Source organism: Scardinius erythrophthalmus (genome assembly GCF_964197995.2).
Source record: "Scardinius erythrophthalmus genome assembly, chromosome: 17".
NCBI lineage: Eukaryota > Metazoa > Chordata > Actinopteri > Cypriniformes > Leuciscidae > Scardinius > Scardinius erythrophthalmus.
The window spans coordinates 23,617,413-23,639,944 of record NC_138237.1 but is presented as its reverse complement, the minus strand read 5'-3'; the positions used below and the strand labels follow the sequence as shown (position 1 = coordinate 23,639,944).

General features: G+C 36.9%; 1 protein-coding gene across 1 annotated transcript; it reads left to right on the top strand.

The window, feature by feature from the left end:
* Positions 1–4,396: 4,396 nt before the first annotated feature.
* On the top strand, positions 4,397–21,491 carry cnot6a (CCR4-NOT transcription complex, subunit 6a). The gene is made up of 12 exons (XM_081391739.1): positions 4,397–4,494; positions 5,934–6,055; positions 6,883–7,069; positions 7,643–7,728; positions 8,527–8,628; positions 8,905–8,973; positions 10,533–10,690; positions 11,488–11,642; positions 11,841–11,995; positions 17,680–17,913; positions 17,997–18,199; positions 20,814–21,491. Exons 2-12 carry the CDS (start codon positions 5,944–5,946, stop codon positions 21,024–21,026), a joined length of 1,674 nt encoding a protein of 557 aa, XP_081247865.1. The 5' UTR covers positions 4,397–4,494; positions 5,934–5,943; the 3' UTR covers positions 21,027–21,491.
* Positions 21,492–22,532: the final 1,041 nt, after the last annotated feature.

The window sequence follows — 22,532 nt, the reverse complement described above, 5'->3', positions numbered from 1 at the left end:
TAAATTTGATTTCAAGGTCTCTGTGATGGCCGATGACGTGGGCACACAAAAGGACAGTAACTGAGAACACATGCATAAGGTTCTTTGTGGGATGTTTACACATTATTTTGGGTTATTTTTAGTATTTCATGATTAAACATTTGTTGCAGATACCTTGGTTACAGATCACGCAATATACAGATTTCATAATAATGACAGACACAGATTTGGTTCATTTTCACTGTTTTATTTTAAATTTGTTTTCTGCCATAAATTACTAGTTTGTATGCACACTTTCTAGTTATTATTGATTTATTGTTAATGTTCATTTCTTTTGAGTTTAAGTTGTTTATCTGGGAAGAGCAGAGGTTTGGCACTGTCTGGGACACAGCACTTCCAAAAAGGACCGCTTGGTGTCGCCGCCAATTTGTTCTGTTGGGCTAATCCATGCTGCCAATTAGCCGGGGGGTGCAGGATTAATTGTATGTTTGTTTGTTTATTATAATTCTATGTATATTTTGTTGACTATAATTATTTGGGTATATTACGTTCTTTATGACCCATTTCTTCATATTTCTGAAATTAATTACTTTATTTATTTTAATTGTGTTAAGTGATGTTTGTGTTATTCCCTGTGTATGTGTAATGGACTAGTCCTTTGTGTATATAAGTTCCCCATGTGTGTTATTTATTTGTTTAGTTTGGTTTGCTTAGTTGTTTTGATTATTGTTAAGTTTGGTTCTGTTCAGTTGACCCTTTTTATGGGCCCAGACATGACATGAGTTTTCAAGTAAGTTAATTTGTAACTTTGCTTGGCATTTAATAAATAATTTTCTTTGTTTGGAAATCCTCCATTCTTTGCCCTTGACTGATTGGTCCCTCACAGTCTCCTACAATGCATCCAAGGTCAAAATCACTTAAATTTACTAATTGCATGTGCACCTTTTGCTTCAATCGGAATTGAAGCAAACAGTCACCATAAATCCACCCATAGTGTTTACATGAATGCTAAAGAAAGTGTTCGGGTTGATGTGCGTTTATATGTCACATGTGCAAACTGCAGACAGATTTACCCATTGTTTGCACATACCATATCCCATTACTTCTTTTCTTTGTTTTAAAAACCAGACTTAATATTTATCCATTTCGGGTCATATCTGAGACTATGAGCAAATGGAGATTTGTGCCGCTTGTGCTGCTTATATTTATCAAGCAGTAAAAACGCACATTCCCTCTCCCAAAACAAGGCACCAGTGGATGAGAGTCAGTAGCAAAGACTGTCCTGCATCACTTCACAGACAATGAGTGGAAGGAGAATTATAGATTGACCCAACAGTCATTCAGATTAGCATGGAGTACTTTCCATAAGATCATCTCTCAATGCAAATCAAACCAGCTATTAGGCTAACTGAAATAAAACCATGCCAATCTCTAGGTATGGTGAAGGCTATGTGATGATGTGGGGCTATTTTAATTCCAAAGGCCAAGGGAACTTTATCAGGATGCATAGTATCCTGGATCCATGAAGTAACTGGCCTTTAAAAATAAAAATCTGCCTGCCTCTATGAGAATTTAACATAGGGGTGTCCAGACTTATGCACCCTGTATTTTAAGGAAGAACATTTTAGTTTACGATACATTATTCAGTCACAAAGAAAATTGGTGTCCTTAAAGGTTGGATTTTTTTAATTAAGGCATTAAGTTCAATTTCCAAAAGATGATTTTTTATTCCTCTTTTTAGTCAACTTTAGCATGGGTGTCTAAACTTATGCATAGCACTGTATATTACACATGACAGGTAATATCCAAAAAAAGCATAGGGGCACTTTAAAATATGAAAATGTATCATCAAAAATATGATTGTTTTCAAGTACAACTATGATAATCTAAAATGTGCAACAAACATAAGCCATTTTAATATTTACTAAACTTTTTATCGTTTTATATTTTTATCATTTCCATTACACTGATCACTTTTGTCCCTTCTCAAGAATTTTAGTGTTAGTGTACCAAGGGGACAACCGTGTCAGACATGAGACTCGAAGAACACAAAGAAAACCAAGGTTAATATCATGTGAAGCTAATTATATTGTGTCATTTACAATCAAGCAATAATTCTGTCAAATTATGCAAAGGGTGAGAAAAACATTGTTTAATCGCGTGTATTTAGAATGCATAAAATGCTAGCTGTGAAATTAGCCTTAAGGAATTGGCTGTTTTATCTAAAAAATGTTCAAAATTTCATTTGAAATGTGTTGGAAATGAGACTTTCAGACAACAATGACAGAATTCTTCTGTGATGTATGTATCAATGAAGACAGAAAATACTTAAATGAACGTTCGGTTTACATATAAAATGCTTTGGTTTTAGATTGCATATTCATTTTGTTTCGGATTTGCTTTGTTATCTTTAATATCCTGAATCTGATTTCATTAAACAAAAGGCACGTTTCACATCAAGGTGTCTTCAAGGCCTCCGCCTGACCTCAAGATCTCAGACCTATTAATGTACTATCATGAAAGGTATAGCCTGGCTGCATGCATCATGATGTGGTAGATGTCAGGGATGAAACTATATTTAGCCCTCAGCAGGTGGGAGTGTGTTTGTGCTTATGGCAGGATTATTTCTTAACAGTTTCAGTGTTGTCACCAAATCTTTACATCCCACATTTCAAGCACAGTTTATTGAAAAGCCTGCATTCCTTTTACATATCAGTGGTGAATTAGGTTTGATATGATGTGAATTCATCAGCACACGATTTCTGTTAGTAAGGCCTGTGTTTGATAGTCATTAATGCTCAAAACGACTTGTTTGTAATGATTCCTTATGTTCCATTTTAATAATAGTTGTAGTTATTATTATCAATGTGCCATTTTCGTGAAGTGTTTTTTTCTATGTTTGTGGTTTACTTATGAATTAGGCCTAATCAGTTATAGAAAATGACACTTAAGAAATTATTTTCTCATAAATCTGTTAAGATTATGATTTATGAAAATATAAAAGCAATCCAATATGCATTACAGTTTGAAAAAAATCCTAAATAAATCAATGTAATATTACTGCATTTCACTATTATAGCCCAATCAAAATTCTAAAATTCTCTTAGGAGAACTGTGTCCACGTTATGCAAATTATCTGTATCCATTGAATACACAGATGAGCTTCCACACAGACCTTAAAGTCACCATGGTCCTCCACGTACTGCCAAAACAGCGCTGACCCACCAAGGCATGGACTCTTCAAGACTCCTGAAGGTGTCCTGTGGGATCTGGCACCAAGACATTTGCAGCAGATCATTCAAGTGCTGTAGGTTACAAGGTGGAGCCGCCGTGGATTGAACTTGTTGGTCCAGCACATCCTACAGATGCTTAATTTAAATTGAGATCTGGGGAAATTTGGAGGTCAGGGCAACACTTGACATCACTTTTCCAGGAGCACACATACATGGCCATCCACGTGACGTAAAATAAAACGGGAGTCATCGGACCTGGCGACCTTCTTCGACTGCTCCAAGGTCCAGTTCCGACACCGTGCTCATTGTGGGCACTTTCAAACGGTGGACAAGGGTCGTTGTAGGCTCTCTGATTGGTCTTTTGCAGCATTTGCAACATTCTAGTAATGTAATGCCTACTATTTCAGCTACTTTTGACAAAATAACAGGTATTGTTTTATATAGTGTGTATAGAGTAAACTAGGCCTATTCAATTTTGAACAAAGCCCTGATGTGTGTAAAGCTAAATGATGCCATCCAGTGTTTATCAAATGTACTGCAACCAAAAACGCATTTTAATTATAGCAGATTATATTTGATTTTCTTGAAAACTGTTTCTTCACATATTATTCTACGTGGTTGAAATAATATAGGCCTATTGGTAAGTTATACATGTGTTATAACTATAACATAATTATATTAAAATATGCGAATCATTTAATGTCTGTTAGCCTACTGTTACTGATGTGGTGTACAACTCACATCAGTAACAGAGATTAAATGATTCGCATATTTTGCACGAGTCGTGTGATTTTTAAGTTCGCATAAACGTCGATGCAATTAAAATCAGTGCAAAGCAAACCCATCTCTTACCAGTCACTATACAATTTCAAATAGCCTATTTAAAGTGTTACAAAACACGCCCCTATTTACTTACTGTGTTTCTTACATTTTATTTAATCAATTGTCATTACTATTATCATTACATAATGATATATAGCGCGTTTATCGCAAACTGCATCTTTGTTGTATTCTACTTGTCAACATCCGCAAAAATTGACCTATTTTTGTGACTCTCATTTTTGGCCTGCCTCGCTGGCGTAAACAGTTTGGAGGCGTCGAGTGGGCAAGCGGACCAATCAGATCGCTCGTTTCTGGGACAGCCAATGAGCGGGGCGCTTCTTATCGCGCCCTGAAACTCTCACGGCCGCCATGATGCTTGTTTGCCATCAGTGAGAAAGAGCAACGGATCAGAAACAAAGGAAACGCGCACTCGTCTTTGTGAACTGGTATGAGCTTACAGGTAAAACGAATACGCGTTTGAGGCGTTCCAGTTCTATCTAGTGGTATATAAGCACGGGAATATGTTTCTTTCCTACTGCTTTGCGCGTAGTGTTGGTCTAGTTTTGTGAATGTATAATCGCCTGTTAGCCAGTTAGCGTATAAGCTAATTCGCTCAATCTGAACAGAGAGGAAATGAAGGATCGGTAAGATCTCATCTGTATTTTTTCACTTTGCGTGCGTGGGCACTTTGAAAACTATGACGGATTGGATGAAATGGTCAACGAAGCGAATTTAAATGTTGAGGTCTGTGTTGTTGGTTATGTAAGCAGCCTGCTGTGTCCGTAGGGAAGCTACACAAGCTAACACAATGTATTTATTAACATCATAAAACCTCTTATTAGTTTACTTCTGTGTGTTCCAGGCGATTAATATCGCCCAAATGCACTTGCAAAGTTAAGTCGATGTTTGTCAAGAGAGGTTCCCTACTGTAAACGGGTAACGTTAGCGCTAACATTGTAGGGGGTCCGATCAAACTAATTCACTTCAGCAGTTAGACAGCAAATCTGTCTCAAGCACGATTTAAAGTCAATTAATTTCCTAAATGCTTGCCCTTAATCGACTCATTAAGACGCCTTGTTCCCCTCATGAGTCAGGCTCGCTCAGCTAGCAGTCCTAGCTCTGTAACGTGGCTCTGGGAAATAAACACGAGGTGGTGGTGTTTTTGTTTGGGTTGAGTTGCACAGCGATGATGAAAGACCAAAATTGACGCTCCTCTGGCCTGTTGGTTAAGTGATTAGTTAGCGATTAACGCTACAGTTATGTAATGGAAATGTACTGGCGCCGTGTTTATATGGAGTGCAGTTGCAAGGACTTCAGTTGCACCTTTGTTTCATGGGATTTGTAATATGAGCCGACTTTTTTTTCTTTCTTTCTGTGCCATGTCTGACTAAAATTGTACTCAGACGTGGTATAAATCGAATTCGCTTCGATATAGTAACTTAGCCCTTTGCCCACAGTGCCAGCTGCTCGCGCTAGAACGCGGATTTACCGGCGATAGGTGTTAGTTTCATATAAAACTTTGCTCAAAGTTTTTATTTGACTGCTAATTTGCCATAGACTATTAAAATCGTACTCGTGTTCGTTTTAATCGACGCCGTTTGAAAGCTGCATTATGTAAATTTGAGAAGCGTAGTGACGTCGAGTATCGTGCGAGCATCTCTAATGGAAAAATCCCCTCGGCTATTGATTTTGTAAATGTTTTTGTTTGTGTTCTCACTCCTCACTCCTAGAGGGTTTTCAGTGTCATTTTCACTAGGCATTTCACCTGTTCTTTGCACAGTTGCACCTATTCGGTTCCCTGTCAGGATTCAAGCAGCCTCATGTGTAAAGTGCACGTGCAATACATTTTCTGTAATGGTGTTTTCAGTAGTGAAAGTGATTGTTGTGTTTGTGTTTCAGTATTACAGGGATGCCCAAGGAAAAATATGATCCGCCTGATCCAAGGCGGATGTACACCATAATGTCCACTGAGGAGGCGGCAAATGGGAAGAAGTCATATTGGGCAGAGTTGGAGATTGTTGGTAATGTTGGGGTTCTCAGTGGGGGCCAACATGTCAAAGACAAATGATATCAAAATAGACTCAGTTTACGTAAATTTTCTAAATGCTACTTCTGGCTCATTGCTACTTTGATATGCACTCCTTTGTGCATGAATCATCTGTCCTCATTATTCCAAAGGAACATTTTTTTACTACGAGTAATGTTCTCCGTGCTGAGACAAGCTGGAAATAATGTTAAAGTCACCATGAAATTAAAATGGACTATTCTTATTATTTATAGACTATTGCAGTATTTATTTTAAATGATTTATCTGTGCCTATCTTTTTTTTATTTTTATAAATTGAGTGCTCATGATCTTTGATCAAAATTACTTGCTTCAAAGCAGAATTGATTCTGATTGGCTGTTAATGTTTTTATTGTTCATCAGCTGGGGGGGGGGGGGGGGGATCATTCTGAAAGTTATTGCAATGATATCGTTTCTCTCTGCCGTTAAAGTTGTTGTGTGGACTCTGCTACCTTTTAAATTAAGAATGCTTTTTAGAACTATATATCCTTTGGCCTTTAGGCTGTCGGTGTAGCCAATGTTGCACTTCTAAAATCTTGCCAATAAATAATGCAGTAATATAATGCCATTTAATGTTAATTAAAACTTATAATATATTTTTTTTTTTTTTTATTGTAGGTCTGTAATCAATAATGAAAATAATCAAAACTTTTGATTATCATTTAATGTGCATGAAAACATATGCAAGCGGTCCTGTCACTTTACAGTAGTGGATATAAATTATGTCCAGTTTTCACGTCTCAAAGCGCACAATTTAATGTTTACGTCCTGTTGTCTTTGCAGGGAAAGTGAGAAGTTTGAGTACATCATTATGGTCCCTTACCCACCTCACTGCTCTTCATATCAGTGATAACTCACTTTCGCGAATCCCGCCCGACATTGCCAAACTACACAACTTGGTGTACCTGGACCTCTCGTCCAATAAGATCAGGAGCCTGCCTGCTGAGCTAGGCAACATGGTATCTCTCAGGTGGGTGGCTAATTGGCTATGTATTTGCACACTGTATAAAGATTGTGGTTTGATGTTAGGTAGATGGATAAGGCAATTGTGGTAGTGTGCAGAGACCTTTTAATCCCAATACTTGCTTTTGTTTGAGTCGTTGAGCTTATGGGTATTGTTAATTAGGTCCCTTATTCTTCAAAGGTGATGCTAGTTTGCATCCAGGGCCTGAGCTCTGAACACCACTGTTCTCATATGTGGGTGACACAGTGGTTTACTCTGAATCAATTTCATTTGTCACAGGTTGAAATATGTTACCACTTCTCTGCTAGTGTGATTACTGCTGTGGATGGTTATAAATCATGTTCTGAGAGGAGCCTACTGTATTAGGTACCTTTTAAAGTGGTTGGGATTGTATCCAACAGCTGAAATGCACTGGGCTGCAATAGGTTTTGTGCAGTATGGGGGTTCATACGCTAAAATGGCCTGTTGACTTTGGATTTAATGTAGCATTTTGTATCCCTGTATGCTTCAGATGCTTATTGCTGTATGATTATTTTTATGGCGTGCAAATTTTTATCTTTTGTTTTGTTTGTTTCACAGGGAACTGCTTTTAAATAACAACCAGTTACGAGTTCTGCCTTTTGAGCTTGGAAAACTCTTTCAGTTACAAACGTTGGGTTTGAAAGGTACTACTTCCTTTTATAACCCATAAAACTCCAGTTGTGCAGGCCCAGATGGTCATTTTGCTTTGTATGTGCTGGTTTTAGGGACATCTACAGAATAGATGTAGACATGGTAAAAGTGTTCTTTTTATTTTTTTACTGAGCTTATTGGTAGCTGAAATGCATAATCAAATTAGACAAAAGACATAATAAACATTCAATGGCCAAAGAATATGAATCCATGTGGGCCTAGTTAATTGTTGATGTTTTGTTGCTCTACAGTAACTATTTTTTTAAGTGCATATAACACTAGTCTGTTATTTTAGACTGCTATCTGGGTCATTCTACAATTGCAGTCACTTTTAGATAGGAACTGTAAAGTATGCTTTTTAAAACGCACCATTCCATAAAGTGATGTAGGCCTAATATATATTATTTCATTTCTTAAAATAGGCAACATTTAATTATAAAAAGTGTGTATCTATAAAATAAGTAAATTTAGTTGGTTATCAAAATTCATTTTTTTGCTGTGCTTAAATTATTAGTAGATCTGACATGTTTCAAACCACATGTATGATTGTGGTTCTGATTATAAAGTACATGAATCCAAAAGATCACACTGCAATGCTGTAAGTAATTTTTTTTTTTGTTACTTTCCCTATTATGCAATTTATTTTCTTTTTTTCGTCTTAGATTCACAATTATGTAATTAGTGGAATTTGAGGGAAATCCAGTTGGAAATGCAATTCTAGTATGACCCATGTACTGGTTCTGTAATTATCCATGTTCCTGTCATGCTTCATGTTTGGTTGTGTTCTGTAGGAAACCCTCTTGCACAAGAAATCTTGAACCTCTACCAAGAGCCTGATGGGACACGCCGGCTCCTCAACTACCTGCTGGACAATCTTGCAGGCACCAAACGTGGTGAGTCAACTCTTGTACCGCTGCCCCGCTTGTACAGTGATCGCTGAAAAGCTTCAATTCTTGTACATGCTGTTTTAGTGCAGATTAATTTCATGCAATGAAATGAGTCATGGCATTGTTCTCTCATTGAACACTTTCTTTTGATTTGTTCTGAATTACTGTGGGGATTATAACTGTGTTCTTGCATGGCATTGCAGCGGTCGGACCATATCCATTTGAGTAATTGCTTGGTTTTTGAGAGGTTCACTCACTGACCCTTTTTTTTTTGGGCCATAGTATCCATAGACCAGCCACCATCTCGCTCATGGATACAACTGCAGGATACAGACAGAACACGGCCAGCAGGTGAGACTTTCACTTCAGTTCAGATGTGCTATCGTTTGTTCTTTCACTTCAACTTTACCCCGGTGCAGCAATTTATACCATTCTTTAAAAAAAAAACAAGAAACTTCATGAGATCTATGGTTGCACTATCAATCAAATCTTTCTGAATTTGTGATAAGGTGTTTTGCAATTAAGCCGCAAAATGCTGACATTTGATTAGACTGTCTGCAGCCACTGTTTCTGTAATATAGCCTACTGAAATATTCTTGGTATTTTAGCCATCTGTGTTTGATTTCCTAAGAAATCAGTCCCAAAAGCATCTAGCATAAGCATAAAAGGCATAATTGAATCAATCAAATTAAATTTATTAATAAGACCTTATGATTTCCTTTTTATTTTTCTGAAACTTTAAGTTTTTTGATTAACACAAATTTTATCAAATGAGTTCATGAAACGTGACTGTTTAAAGTCTTACAGTTGCTGTTGTCAAATAAAGTGCTTCACAGCAGAGGTTTGCTGTAATTATTACATTGAAGCACAGGTTTTAGTATACAATTTCAAGTTTAACCAAACTTTTAATTTTATGGTTTGTAGTAAATGTTTTTTTTCCCCTCCCCCAAATGAAATGTTGAAAGACTCATAAAGTAAACTTTAAAGTGTCCTTCTATAGTGATTGGGCATACGCAGAACATGCAGACTTGATATTTAAATGGCAGTCTCTTTGTGGTCTACTAATCAAGGACACTAGTCCATATTGTGATTTGAATTTAAATGTACAGACCTGCTTTGTTGATTCAAAATTTGCCAAATTCGCAAACATTTCACAATGTCTTAAAGGGATAGTTCACCCAAAAATGAAAATTGTCATCACTTACTCACCCTCATGTTGTTCTAAATCTGTGTAAGTTTCTTTGTTCTGTTGAACACAAAATATATTTTAAAAGATGTTTGTAATCAAACAGTTAATGGGCCCCATTCACTTCCATAGTAAGAAAAATAAATACTGTGGAAATCAACGGTGCCCATCAACTGTCTGGTTACCAACATTCTTAAAAAATATAATCTTTTGTGTTCAACAGAAGAAAGAAACTCAGTTACACTTTATTTTAAGGTGTCACTGCTAGAGTGTAATTTATATATTTAAGTACTGAGTAATATTAAGCAACTACATGTACTTACTATAGGGTTAGGGTAGGATTAGGATTGTAATTATGCATAATTTACTGTTATTACTATGGTAAGTACATGTAACATATGTAACAAGGACACTGTAAAATAAAGTGTTACCAGAAACTTGTAAAGGGTTAATGCCATATAAAAGTGAAGAAATGACTTCAAATATCAGGGTCAATGCTAAGGATTTTTTACGGGACCGATTGGGCCAGTTGTTTAAATTTGCTGGTCCGGGTCCATCAGGCAGTCCTTATTGTTGAGCCCTGAATATAATGCTATAGTGTAGTAATATTCTGTATCAATATTTTATTTAATGAGAAGAACAATAATGGTAGCAACTATGTCTTGTTGAATGAATATTTTGACATCCTCACTGAAATTTTGCTTCCTCTCCCTTCGTACTTTAGCGCTTTTCTCTGTAATGTGCTACAACGTGCTGTGCGATAAGTACGCCACACGTCAGCTCTATGGCTACTGTCCCTCCTGGGCCCTCAACTGGGAGTACAGGAAGAAGTCCATCATGCAAGAGATCCTCAACTGTAGTGCGGACATCATCAGCCTACAGGTTTGTCACCCACTCCCATGAATAACTTGAGCTGGAGAACTGTGCTTTAAAGCAGGGTTTCTCAAACTCGGTCCTGGAGGGCTGCTGTCCTGCACAGTTTAGCTCCAACCTGATCAAACACACCTGAGCAAGCTAATAAATGTCTTCAGGATCACTAGAAACTCACAGCTAGGGGTGTTTGATCAGGGTTGGAGCTAAACTGTGCAGGACAGTGGCCCTCCAGGACCGAGTTTGAGAAACCCTGCTTTAAAGCACAGTTCTTGTTGCAATCTTTCCTCAAAAGAAGTTTATTCCATTGACACAACATTGTTTATCACAGTTATACCAGTTTATCCCAATCCCAGTTCAATCCAGTCACAAGTTATCTGGCAGAAGTTTGACCATTATGGATGCAGTTAGGGTTGTGTGAAAAACATTGCCTGTGTCCAAAATCACATACTTTCTTAAAGAATAATATAAACATTTTATTTTAAATAAGTACTTTGCAACAGCTAAAAAAAGTATGTTTTGTATAATATGAATGTGTGCAGTATGAATGAATTCTGGACATGTAACATGTCATGTTGTCATTATCATGTGACCAGCTTTAGTTGCGTTGCTTCACTGTTGCTTAGTGTCCATCATATGCACACTTCAGATTCTCGCCGGAAGTTAGTAGATTGTCCGGGTGCTTTTTGCTTACCTTTCTGAGTACTGTGCATTACTATGTTCACATACTGTTTTCGTTTACTGAATAGTAGGGAAATTTGTGACTTTTGGATGCAGCCATTCACATTTGTTACATTTGTGCCCATTAGGAAGTGGAAACAGAGCAGTACTACAACTACTTCTTGGTGGAGCTAAAGGAACAGGGTTACGAAGGATTCTTCAGCCCTAAGTCCCGAGCCAGGACTATGTCTGAATCTGACCGCAAACATGTGGACGGCTGTGCCGTTTTCTACAAAACGGATAAGTGAGTCTGGCATAAATAAGCAGACTGCAGGGCTTTAGTTTATTTTTTTCTCAATCCTCGTCCTGGTGTTCTATAGGTACCCCAGGATTGACAACCACTGTATTATTGTGTAGAATGACTGCAAGATGACTTTTAGAACAACAGTTGTTCTAGCATATTGTGTACTCATCCTGACTTTGCTGTTTCTGTGTTGAGCAGGTTCAGTCTGGTACAGAAACACACAGTGGAGTTCAACCAGCTGGCTATGGCAAACTCCGAGGGCTCAGAGGCCATGTTGAACAGGGTGATGACAAAGGACAACATCGGAGTGGCTGTACTACTAGAGCTGCGGAAAGAGATCATTGAGCAGTCTGGTCTGTTTTCTTTTTCACTGTACTTTTCTCTACATTACAGTTGTACTCTAAATTTGTATGATTTACTGACACAAAAATATAAAATCACAGAATATATACAAATATTTTTAAACTTTTTTACAGTGCATGATTATTGACACTGTTAAAAGAAAAAGCATTGCAGTGTGATCTTTTGGATTCATGTACTTTATAATCAGAACCACAATCATACATGTGGTTTGTAACATGTCAGATCACTAATAATTTAAACACAGCAACAAAATGAATTTTGATAACTAATAATTATTCCAAGCAATGCAGTTTTCAGCAACATTTAGCAGAACGGTTGCCATAGAGGAATAATGGTGTAATGAGGTCACGTGTGGGTTTATAAGAGTACTTTACAACTGCTTTATGGCTCAGCCAATCATAAAGATAGTTTCAGTTCTTGATTATAATTAATTTAGAGCTGCATGAATAATCAATAAAAGATCACGATTCAAACACCCACGCAATCTTATTCCTGAATGACAACGATTCAGCTATGTATATTAAACCTTTGACAATCACAGCGAAACAATCAAATCTGTGTTCTGGGGTGCTCTGATTGATCAGCTACCGATTGCTATCAGCCGATAATCAATATCTCAATTTGCCGATCTTAGAAACCGTTCTCATTCTGACGACGCAAAAAGACGCGCACCCGCCGTGAGAGGTGTGGTATGACTTGCTTGCAGCATCGCCGTCTCGGTCTCTGTCCGGCGTGGGTGAAAAAAATAAAATAATGCTGAAGGTGATGTACACTTGTCACTTGCTGGGCAGTGTTGCATTGTCACCAAAGTTTATAATTTGCACATCTTTTTAAGTCTTGCCAGTTTAAACATTCAAGCATTTTTAAACCATTCAGCACTCATGCGCTCTCAGAGACTGTGCGCTCATGCACAATTAAAGAGCGCGCACATAAAGCTGCCTCACAAACAGCTCTCAGGTCTCTTCATGTATGGAATGATATTCCGGACATTATTCAAAAGGAATTGCAAATTGTATTTGCAATTGCGTTTTCAAATTGTGGACGCATAAAATGTGACATAATCCAAACGCAAATGCAATTCGCGCATTACCGTTTGCATTTTCGTTTAAGCGAACGCACAGTGACTGCCAAATTTAAAATGGAAATGCAAAGTCCGTTTGCAACTGTGTTTCCCATATCTAACGAGTCTTGACCCTGTCATATTTAAATAGCAATTTCAATTACCAAGTCTGCTTTTTCACTTTCTCAGCGTCGTGTATGTAGCCAGCCAAAACTCAAATGAAATCGCAATTCCCTTAGTATTTCCATTTCCGATGCCTTACACGGAAACCTGTCAATCAGCGTCAAGGGTGGGATTATGCTATGGGGCGTGTTCGTGTTGGGACGTGACGTCACTCACAGTCGACGGTTAAGAGGTGATGCCCTGAACAGACAGACGCCGATTTATTTTAAACAATGGAGGTAGTTGGTGAAATTGTGGAGGACCTGATGCTCGCGCAGCAAGTTGATGACAGTACATCCTCTACAGATGTAGGTAATGTAACAAAAGTCACAAAATTCCATGACACTGAGATAAAGATTTGGTTTTGGTTTAGTTTAAAATGAATATTTCTTAAACCATCATGTTGTCTTTGGGTTCTGTTTGGATCTCATTTGATATTTCCCCTCATTCAAAAAAAACATATCTCCCTTATCTCAGTGTCATGGAATTTTGTGACTTTTGTTACATTATTTGTCTAAACACACAAAAAAACCTGGGTTTGATTTAATTGGTCTGAAAGTAGCCTATGTATAATTTTGTTTTTGTCCATTTCACAGTTGAGATTAATTTAAAATGATTAAATCCCACATAAATCTAAACAAATAGAATACACCATAAATGTAAAGTGGAACAAACATTCTCTCTCTCTCACACACACACACACACACACACACACACACACACACACACCAGCCGCGGCGCTACATTTTAGGTCCGGGCCCATCCATTTCTACTATGGTTTTGTACGTTTCTTCATTCGGATCTATTTGCGATCCATTCAATTCTAAACAACGCAGTTTACATGCTTTGTCCTTGTTACATTATTCATTAAGTGATAATAATAATTAGTGATAATAATAATTAGTGATAATAATTATCAGTGAACTTGATAAATGTTGCAGATATGTTTTACTGCATGCAAACAAATGCCTTTCAACTTATGCGTGCAAAATTCAGAATAAAATGAATGTGCAGCAATTTGTACAAATAGAGAGTCTGTACATGTTGTAGCCATTAAATAAGCTCATTTAGTTTCATATTTGTTAAAATATTATAATGTTATTTTTTCATCTATGTTGATTATGAAAAGTGAACCGCACGAGTAAGATAGGATGCGCAATATATCGAGAGATGTGGGTCAGACATGATTTTGACCACTTTTTGTTTTGTAGAAAGCCTTTTTAAGTGAATTTCGTTTTGTAGAAATTGTATCTTAATTTTAATATTTTTTTTATCAACCAATAATTTTTTATTGCCTGGATTTAATAAATTAAAAAGGAAATATAGCAGACAATAAAATCATTGAGGCGCGGTCATTGCATTGCTCGTGAACAGGAGCGCATCTCATCCTACCTTAACGAAACTCAACGTATGCCTCACAGACATGAAATATATCTTAAGAAAGCCCAAAATGTATTTTTAACAATTTAAAACGAAAAGAAAAAGGCTACTCTCTGATTATGTAATCTATGATTTCTCTCTATAGGCGCGTTCACTATATGGAGATGACGATCGTCAACTTCATCTTTACAGCTGTTGTTGCTGTTAATAAACTAAAAAAATAATAGGCCTATAATTTTATTAAACAATAAATTAAATTAAACTGTAATTGTCTTAAAAAAGCAGCAAAAAAAAAACCTTTTTTTTTTTTTTTTAAACCTATGCTAACTACGCATTAAATTCAGGTATAGTTAGTCGCTGTCCTCGGTGCCGCAGAAAAGCACTGAAACGGAGATGAAGGGGAACCCGTTTTTTGTTTTTGGCTTATTTTAACTGGCCCATCCAGTTTTCTGGAGGCCCACCTACAATAAAAATCCTGCGCCGCTAGTGACACACACACACACACACACACACACACACACACACAGGTTTAACTGCAACAGACAGCATTTTTATTGAATTTCGCAAATTGAGAACACTTATTTGAAGGGGTGAGACCTAGCACCGACACTCAACTCTTGTGCTATGTCCAGTAAAGGACGTCCAGGTTCTTTAGTTGTCCTGTCCTTCACAAAAAGCCTATTATTAGCTACTTCACTGAGGTTGGCGAAGACAACATTACTGATGTTGATGTTGGTCAAGGCCACGAAAACATTTAACTTATCCAAAATGAAATGGCTTCTGAGTAAGAGAACATCTGTAGAGGATGTACTGTCATCAACTTGCTGCGCGAGCATCATAAGGTCCTCCACAATTTCACCAACTACCTCCATTGTTTAAAATAAATCGGCGTCTGTCTGTTCAGGGCATCACCTCTTAACCGTCGACTGTGAGTGACGTCACGTCCCAACACGAACACGCCCCATAGCATAATCCCACCCTTGACGCTGATTGACAGGTTTCCGTGTAAGGCATCGGAAATGGAAATACTAAGGGAATTGCGATTTCATTTGAGTTTTGGCTGGCTACATACACGACGCTGAGAAAGTGAAAAAGCAGACTTGGTAATTGAAATTGCTATTTAAATATGACAGGGTCAAGACTCGTAAGATATGGGAAACACAGTTGCAAACGGACTTTGCATTTCCATTTTAAATTTGGCAGTCACTGTGCGTTCGCTTAAACGAAAATGCAAACGGTAATGCGCGATTTGCATTTGCGTTTGGATTATGTCACATTTTATGCGTCCACAATTTGAAAACGCAATTGCAAATACAATTTGTAATTCCTTTTGAAAAATGTCCGGAAAATCATTCCATATTCATGGCTAATTGCTCTTTAATGTTTAAATGCACACGTGCAAAATTACCGTCTTGTCGAGCATTCACGTAAACGCAGTCGATCATGTCTGAAGTGAACACAAACGTTTTAGAAAAAAATGCATGTTTAACAGTATATTGGAACCGTGCATCAGATTTTAAAGTGGCAGGCTGGCAGCAGCCTATAGATGCCTGTTGCTGTCTGTCATTTAATGTTAATCAAACAACAAAAGAGAGAGAGAAATCACTCGCTGCTCTTGACTGAATAACTTTTGTGACTTTAAATGTTAGGATTAATTGGTATTTAATTTATTCAGGGAAGACCATCTAGTGTTATTTTACATTTGATTCCTTATTCAATTATTAATTAAACTTAAAGCACTGTTTTTCATTTGTATCTTTATTGCATTTATTTGTGCTACTGCTTGTAATTTGTTTATTTGTTCTCATTTTATTACTGACTGCTTACTTTGTCTTTTTAGTAAATGTAATTCAAAGTTTGATATCAGGCTTGTGCTGTGTAAGCTATTGTGCAACAAAATTGCCCTATCGTAAAAACAAACATTTGATCAATGTTCAGGTGAGAGAATTGTAATTAAAAAAAAAAAAAAAAAAGTCCCCCACCACCAACATACTCCTTAAAAAAAAAAAAAAAATCCCCCCAAAAGAATCACTTAAGGGGGGAATTTCCCCCCATTTTCCAAAATGAAATTCAAGTCCTGAATTAATGTCTTTAAGATCCTGATCATCCCTATAAATAATGCTACATGATAAAAAGAAAAAGAAGGCTTCAAATAGACCCCATGATCTGTATTGGTGATCGGTATCGGCCGATACTGCTTCCTGTGATCGACCTGAAAAATCCTGATCGGAGCAGCCTTACTGTGTTGACGCTGCCACTGACCAAGAAAGAGCAGTTGTCATATACATAGGTATGAAACAGCTTCACAAAAGTCTTTACAATCACACCGTATCGTTATTTCTGTTACTGAGATAAGTTTAGTTCCAATATAAACACTGATGTCTATGGTAGCGATTTAAAAGTCAACTTGTGTAAGTAATTCGGTGCTTAAAATAAAACTTTTATCATTACATCGTTACACCTGTAGGTGGCGACAAGTGACCGTTAAATTTTGTATTTGTCAGTAAATTATTCATTCAAAAGATTAGTTCATCCAGTAATGAAACAAGTGGAGAATTTGATTATTTTGAATCATTCAAACAGATTTTTATTTATTTATTAAAACTACACATTTTTAAATAGACTGCAGCAATTGACATTGTCAGAACCTCTAGTAAATTACTTTTTGTTATCTGTTCAGAATCATGGGAGAATCGTGATCTCTATTTGAAACAAAAATTGTGGTTCTCAATTTAGCCAGAATCGTGCAGCTCTAATTAATTGTGCTTTCTAATTAATTGTACATTGTCTTAGTCTTGTTTTAAATATAAAACAAGACCAAGACAACATTTCTTTCATTTAGATTACTTGATATACTAAAATGAAAAATTAAAAAGTATTTAGACAGATCTATAAAAACAAAGAAAAGAAACAAAACAAACTAAAATTTAAAATGATAACCGAAAATGAAATTAGAAACTAATTCAAAATATCAAGAAATATAATAGTATCTCATTGATGCTAAGACTCTGATGAGCAAAGACTCTAAGGTCGGACACGTATCTAAAGCAGTGTCTCTCTTTTGCTCCATAGCTGGAAAGTCTCTGCATGGCATGGAGAAACAGCTCCTCCTGGTGGCCAATGCTCATATGCACTGGGACCCCGAGTACTCGGATGTGAAGCTTGTCCAGACTATGATGTTCCTGTCTGAAGTGAAGAACATTGTGGATAAGGCCACTCGCAGTCTGAAGCTCTCCTCAGTTTCTGGGGAAACCAATGCCATCCCTCTCGTCCTGTGCGCTGACCTCAACTCTCTACCTGACTCAGGTATGTATGCCAGTACCAGAGTGTTTCGAGATTTGATTTTCCTTCTTGCTCTGTTCCTGATGGAGGTTTTGGTGCACACACAGGTGTGGTGGAGTACCTGAGCACAGGTGGTGTGGACAGCACCCACAAGGACTTCAAAGAGCTGCGATACATTGACAGCTTGACCAACTTCAACTGCAACGGCAAGAACGGCACCTCCAGCACCAGGATCACGCACGGCTTCAAGCTGAAGAGTGCCTATGAGAACGGCCTGATGCCTTACACCAACTACACCTTTGACTTTAAGGTTTGTTTTAGAAGGTTTTCATTTGTTTTCTAAAACTTTAAAAGGCTAAACTGGGGCTTTCACTGTATCAGTTTTTTTCCTGACTTTTTGGCCGCAAGAGTTCATAATATTGTGATACAAATAAATCCCGTATGTGTAATAAATAAATTTCTAAATAACAATAATAATATAATAATAAATTACATTAACATAATGAAAATCTTTCACACAGTGTTTCCTCTAGGATTTATTTTAGGGGGGGTGGTAGATTCCCGAAACTAGTGTCGCGGAGCGGGCGTGTTATGGATGCGTAGTGTAAAATTTTTTGTAATCAAATCATGTCTAATTAATTGAAATCATGAAACTTTTATTATAAACAATTATTAAACTTATACAATATTTTTAAAAAAAATTCTATGAAATGTTTTTTTTTTTTCACACAAATTATTTTTTTCTTCTGCTAATCAGATGAAGACAACATTTATTCAATTTCTTTTAATCACATGAAATTAAGCAACTTTTTTTCAAACAACATGCTGCACAATGAGCTTTACTGTTACAGTTAAAACATGGAAGAAAAATGTATTATTCATTAAATAAAGTTTTGATCATAATTTATTTGTATTAGTGTTAGTATTACTACATTGAGATGTATCTAAATTTTACTGTACAACAGTAATATTTCTGTCAAGTTAAACAAACTTATTTTGACGGTTTGCCATGAAGACCTTTGAGTTTCTGTGTTTGACATGACGATAGTTCAATGCTCACAAAGTGACTTTCAGAGTGGATCTAGGGTCTGGAGAGGAAGTTCATGTATTCGTGTCCTCATAAGCAAAAAAAACCGCTTGAGCGTCTCACGTGCTTGTGTGTGGTAAATGAAATGTGAGTGGATTCATTCACACAGAACATGTAGGATTCGTATTTAATATTCACACTAGTCTATTGCGATTTGATTTCAAGTGTACTGAACAGATATTTCGCGAAAATCATAGCTGCTAAAGTTACTACATAGAGCTTGCGCGTCTTTTTATATATATATATATATATATATATATATATATATATATATATATATATTTGTCATTCAGGGGGGGCTGGGGTAGTTTTGGTAGGGGAAAAAAAACAATGGTAGGGGAAACACTGTTTCACTGTATTCCTTGTTTATATATCTGCAAAATCACACATGCGTACGTAAAATATGCAAGGGCTGTCTAAATTAATGTTAATTTTTTATTATTTTTTTCTGTTTAACGTTAAATGATTTATTGCAATTAATGCTGCATCTTATTTTTTCCCCTGGCATCCTTTGGCAAGTGTTACAGTATATAATCTCATTTATTCAAGTGCTTTTAAACCATTAGGCTTTATGCAGATAAGTATGGGGGGAAAAAAGAAAGAGCATGGAAAAAATATGCCCTATTCTAAAATATAAAATTAAAAATATTCATCACAAAAGTTTAGTGTTTGTTGAACACAACCGAATTAATTCAAGGTGCACATTTTCACTGTGCCAAACTTTTTTTTAAGCTGTTAACTGGTTTCTTTACCATAGGCGAGTCTTTTGTATGAATGTGCCGTTCAAACCAGCAAATGATCATCTTATTCAGAGTGTACTTTTGCACTTTGGTGTTCATGCAACATCAAACCACAATTGCAGCATCAAACTGTTGAATATACTTGGGGTTTAAAGCATTTAAGGTTTCTTCTCATTTAAGTACGTTATTACTTTGAGAGAACCCATGAAAAAAAAATTGAGTTGACTATTATATACCAAATATAATGCTAAAAACAATGCAATATTAATCATTTAAATTTGGTCTGAAAAACTCTACAGAGAGGTTTGGAGATTTGAGCCTGGAAAAGTATGGACTTTTGAAATGGATGTATAGGAGCCCTGTAAACCCAAAACACTCGCACAGAAATCAGCTTCAGACAGAGCGCCAGTACAGATTTGAGTTCTTTTACATTGTATGAACGTTGACATGCAACTGAAACGTTGCTTTTTTTATTAATTGCGACCATGCATGTTGGTGAGAATGTGAGATGGCTTAGTGTGATCACAGCGGTTGTGATGTAATTATATAAATATATAGTCTGACGTGCTGTGTTTCAGAGTACTGCACCAGCACTGCTTTCAGTTTTGATTCACAGTAAATGCTACTCAAGTACTCAATTTAACGCCTATAATTTGCATTTGGGATTGCAACATTTGTCATGAGAATTGTTTATAAATCTGTTGTTGTCAACCAAGAGAAGCGATTTGGTGTTTCTGTGGTTTCCTACCAAAAATAAGCTCAATTATAAATAAATGTTAGTATTGTGATTTTACTGTTGTTCTGTAAAATAAAGTAAAAAATAATCATTTTCTATTAATACTTTAATTATAACATGTATTGTATTATATACCGTTGCTCTTCCATAAGCGCCACCTACTGTCTGAGAATGAATTTGCCCTTTCATTCAGTCCTTGCTACAGATATTTTGTTCAAGACCAGTTTGGCCTTTAATAAAGCAAATAAACTTGTTATAGAGCGCAAACATTTGCTTAAAGAAAAATTAGCCATATTTAATCTTCATGTTAAAGTTTAAAACCATCAATGGCTCAATTGTAATGTTGTTTTTCTTTTTTCAGGGCATCATTGACTACATCTTCTACTCTCAACCTTTGCTCAACGTGCTGGGTGTACTGGGTCCCCTGGACCCCCACTGGCTCCACGAGAACAGTATCACTGGCTGCCCCCATCCTCACATCCCCTCTGATCACTTCTCCCTGTTTGCACAACTGGAGCTGCTCCTGCCCTACCCGCCTGCTGTCAACGGCATTCATCTGCCTGGTCGCAGGTAGTTCTCCGAGCCAGCAGGGGGAGCTCCGGCCCTTTTGCTCTCTCGGTGGCGAGGGAACGAGGCAACGGGCTGTTGTGTATAAATCTGAATCTCTTATGAGGAGATGGGGTATGGCAAACTTTTATTCCCATGGATTTTAACTGAAGCAGACACTTTTGTCAGTCTTATCTATACCACCTCTCACACACTTTTTCTTTTTGTTTAATTATCTCCCTCCGTTTCTGGGCACAAGTTACCATTCTGTACTTTTTTTTTTTTTTTTTTTTCAAAACCCTAAGGGGCCCCAAGTGATCATGTAAGTTTTACCTTAAGACAGGAAAAAAAGTTTGTTTTATATAAATAACTAAATGGCAATATATTTGAAACATGCAGGGAGGCCAGCTCAAGCGAAATATCATGAAATGCATAATTTGGATCATGCTATAATGAGGCCAGTTTAGAGCGAGCAGCTGAATTTGAAGACAGGAAAAAAACGAATTTCACCAGCTTAGGCCAGAGAGTACGATCTCCAGGAGCAACCCTTTAAAAAAGGGCTTTTAATGTGTAAAGAGAGCGGGCCGAACTCTCACGTTTGCACTCAATGGTGCTGAGGCCTCTCCACGGATGATCTGCCTCGCGCTCTAGCTGTACACCAGTGACAGGTTTGCGCGGCCCACCATCACCTACTGGGCCTTTGCCCGTCTCATTTAGTCCGTTGGATGCCAGAGCAATTGATGTACCTTTTTTTTTTTTTTTTTTTTTTTTTTTTTTTACTCATGCTTTTAAGAAAGCAACATTTCAAGAGCCAAAATGGCCTAGTTATGAAGTTGTCAAGCTTCATGTGCCATAGAGCCCTCCTTGAGCTGAGGTGCCCGCAGATCTGGTGCGTACAGCCGAGCAAGAGTTTCAATTAAGGGAAATCATCTGGAAAGGGCCAGCTGTGTTTTAGCAAACGCCAGTGACCGTAGCCTTTGCACCTGAGGGAGTTTAGCAGGAGATCACGTTAAGATGGCGAGAATATGCTAGAATGGGCAAAGAAAAGCACATCTCACTCATAGACGGATAAATTAAACCCTCAATGTCACCAGTAGACGCTTCGCCCAGGCGAGACTCCAGTTCACTCCTAATTATTATTATTTTTTTTTTTTTAATTTTTTTTTTCTCTACATGATTGTATACAAGCAACAAATGTCCTGATCTACTGCATCTATTTTTTTTCTTTCCTTTTTTTTTTTTTTTTTTTTGTACGTACACTTTTAGATTTGGATGAAAATGATTGTATTGTAAATGAAAGCGAAATTTCTATCATTTTTAGATGTTCATCCTAATGAACATTCAAAAGACCAGCGTGTGTAAAATAATTTTTTTCAGGTATCTGCTGTGTAAAGTTGCACTTGTCCAGGTTCCCATTTTTATCCAGTGTACCAGGTTTTTTTTTTTTTTTTTTTTTTGTTATTATTATTTTGGATGTATTCCACTGAGGCAGATATCTGTGGTCCTGTTACCCACTTTGATATTCAAGAACACG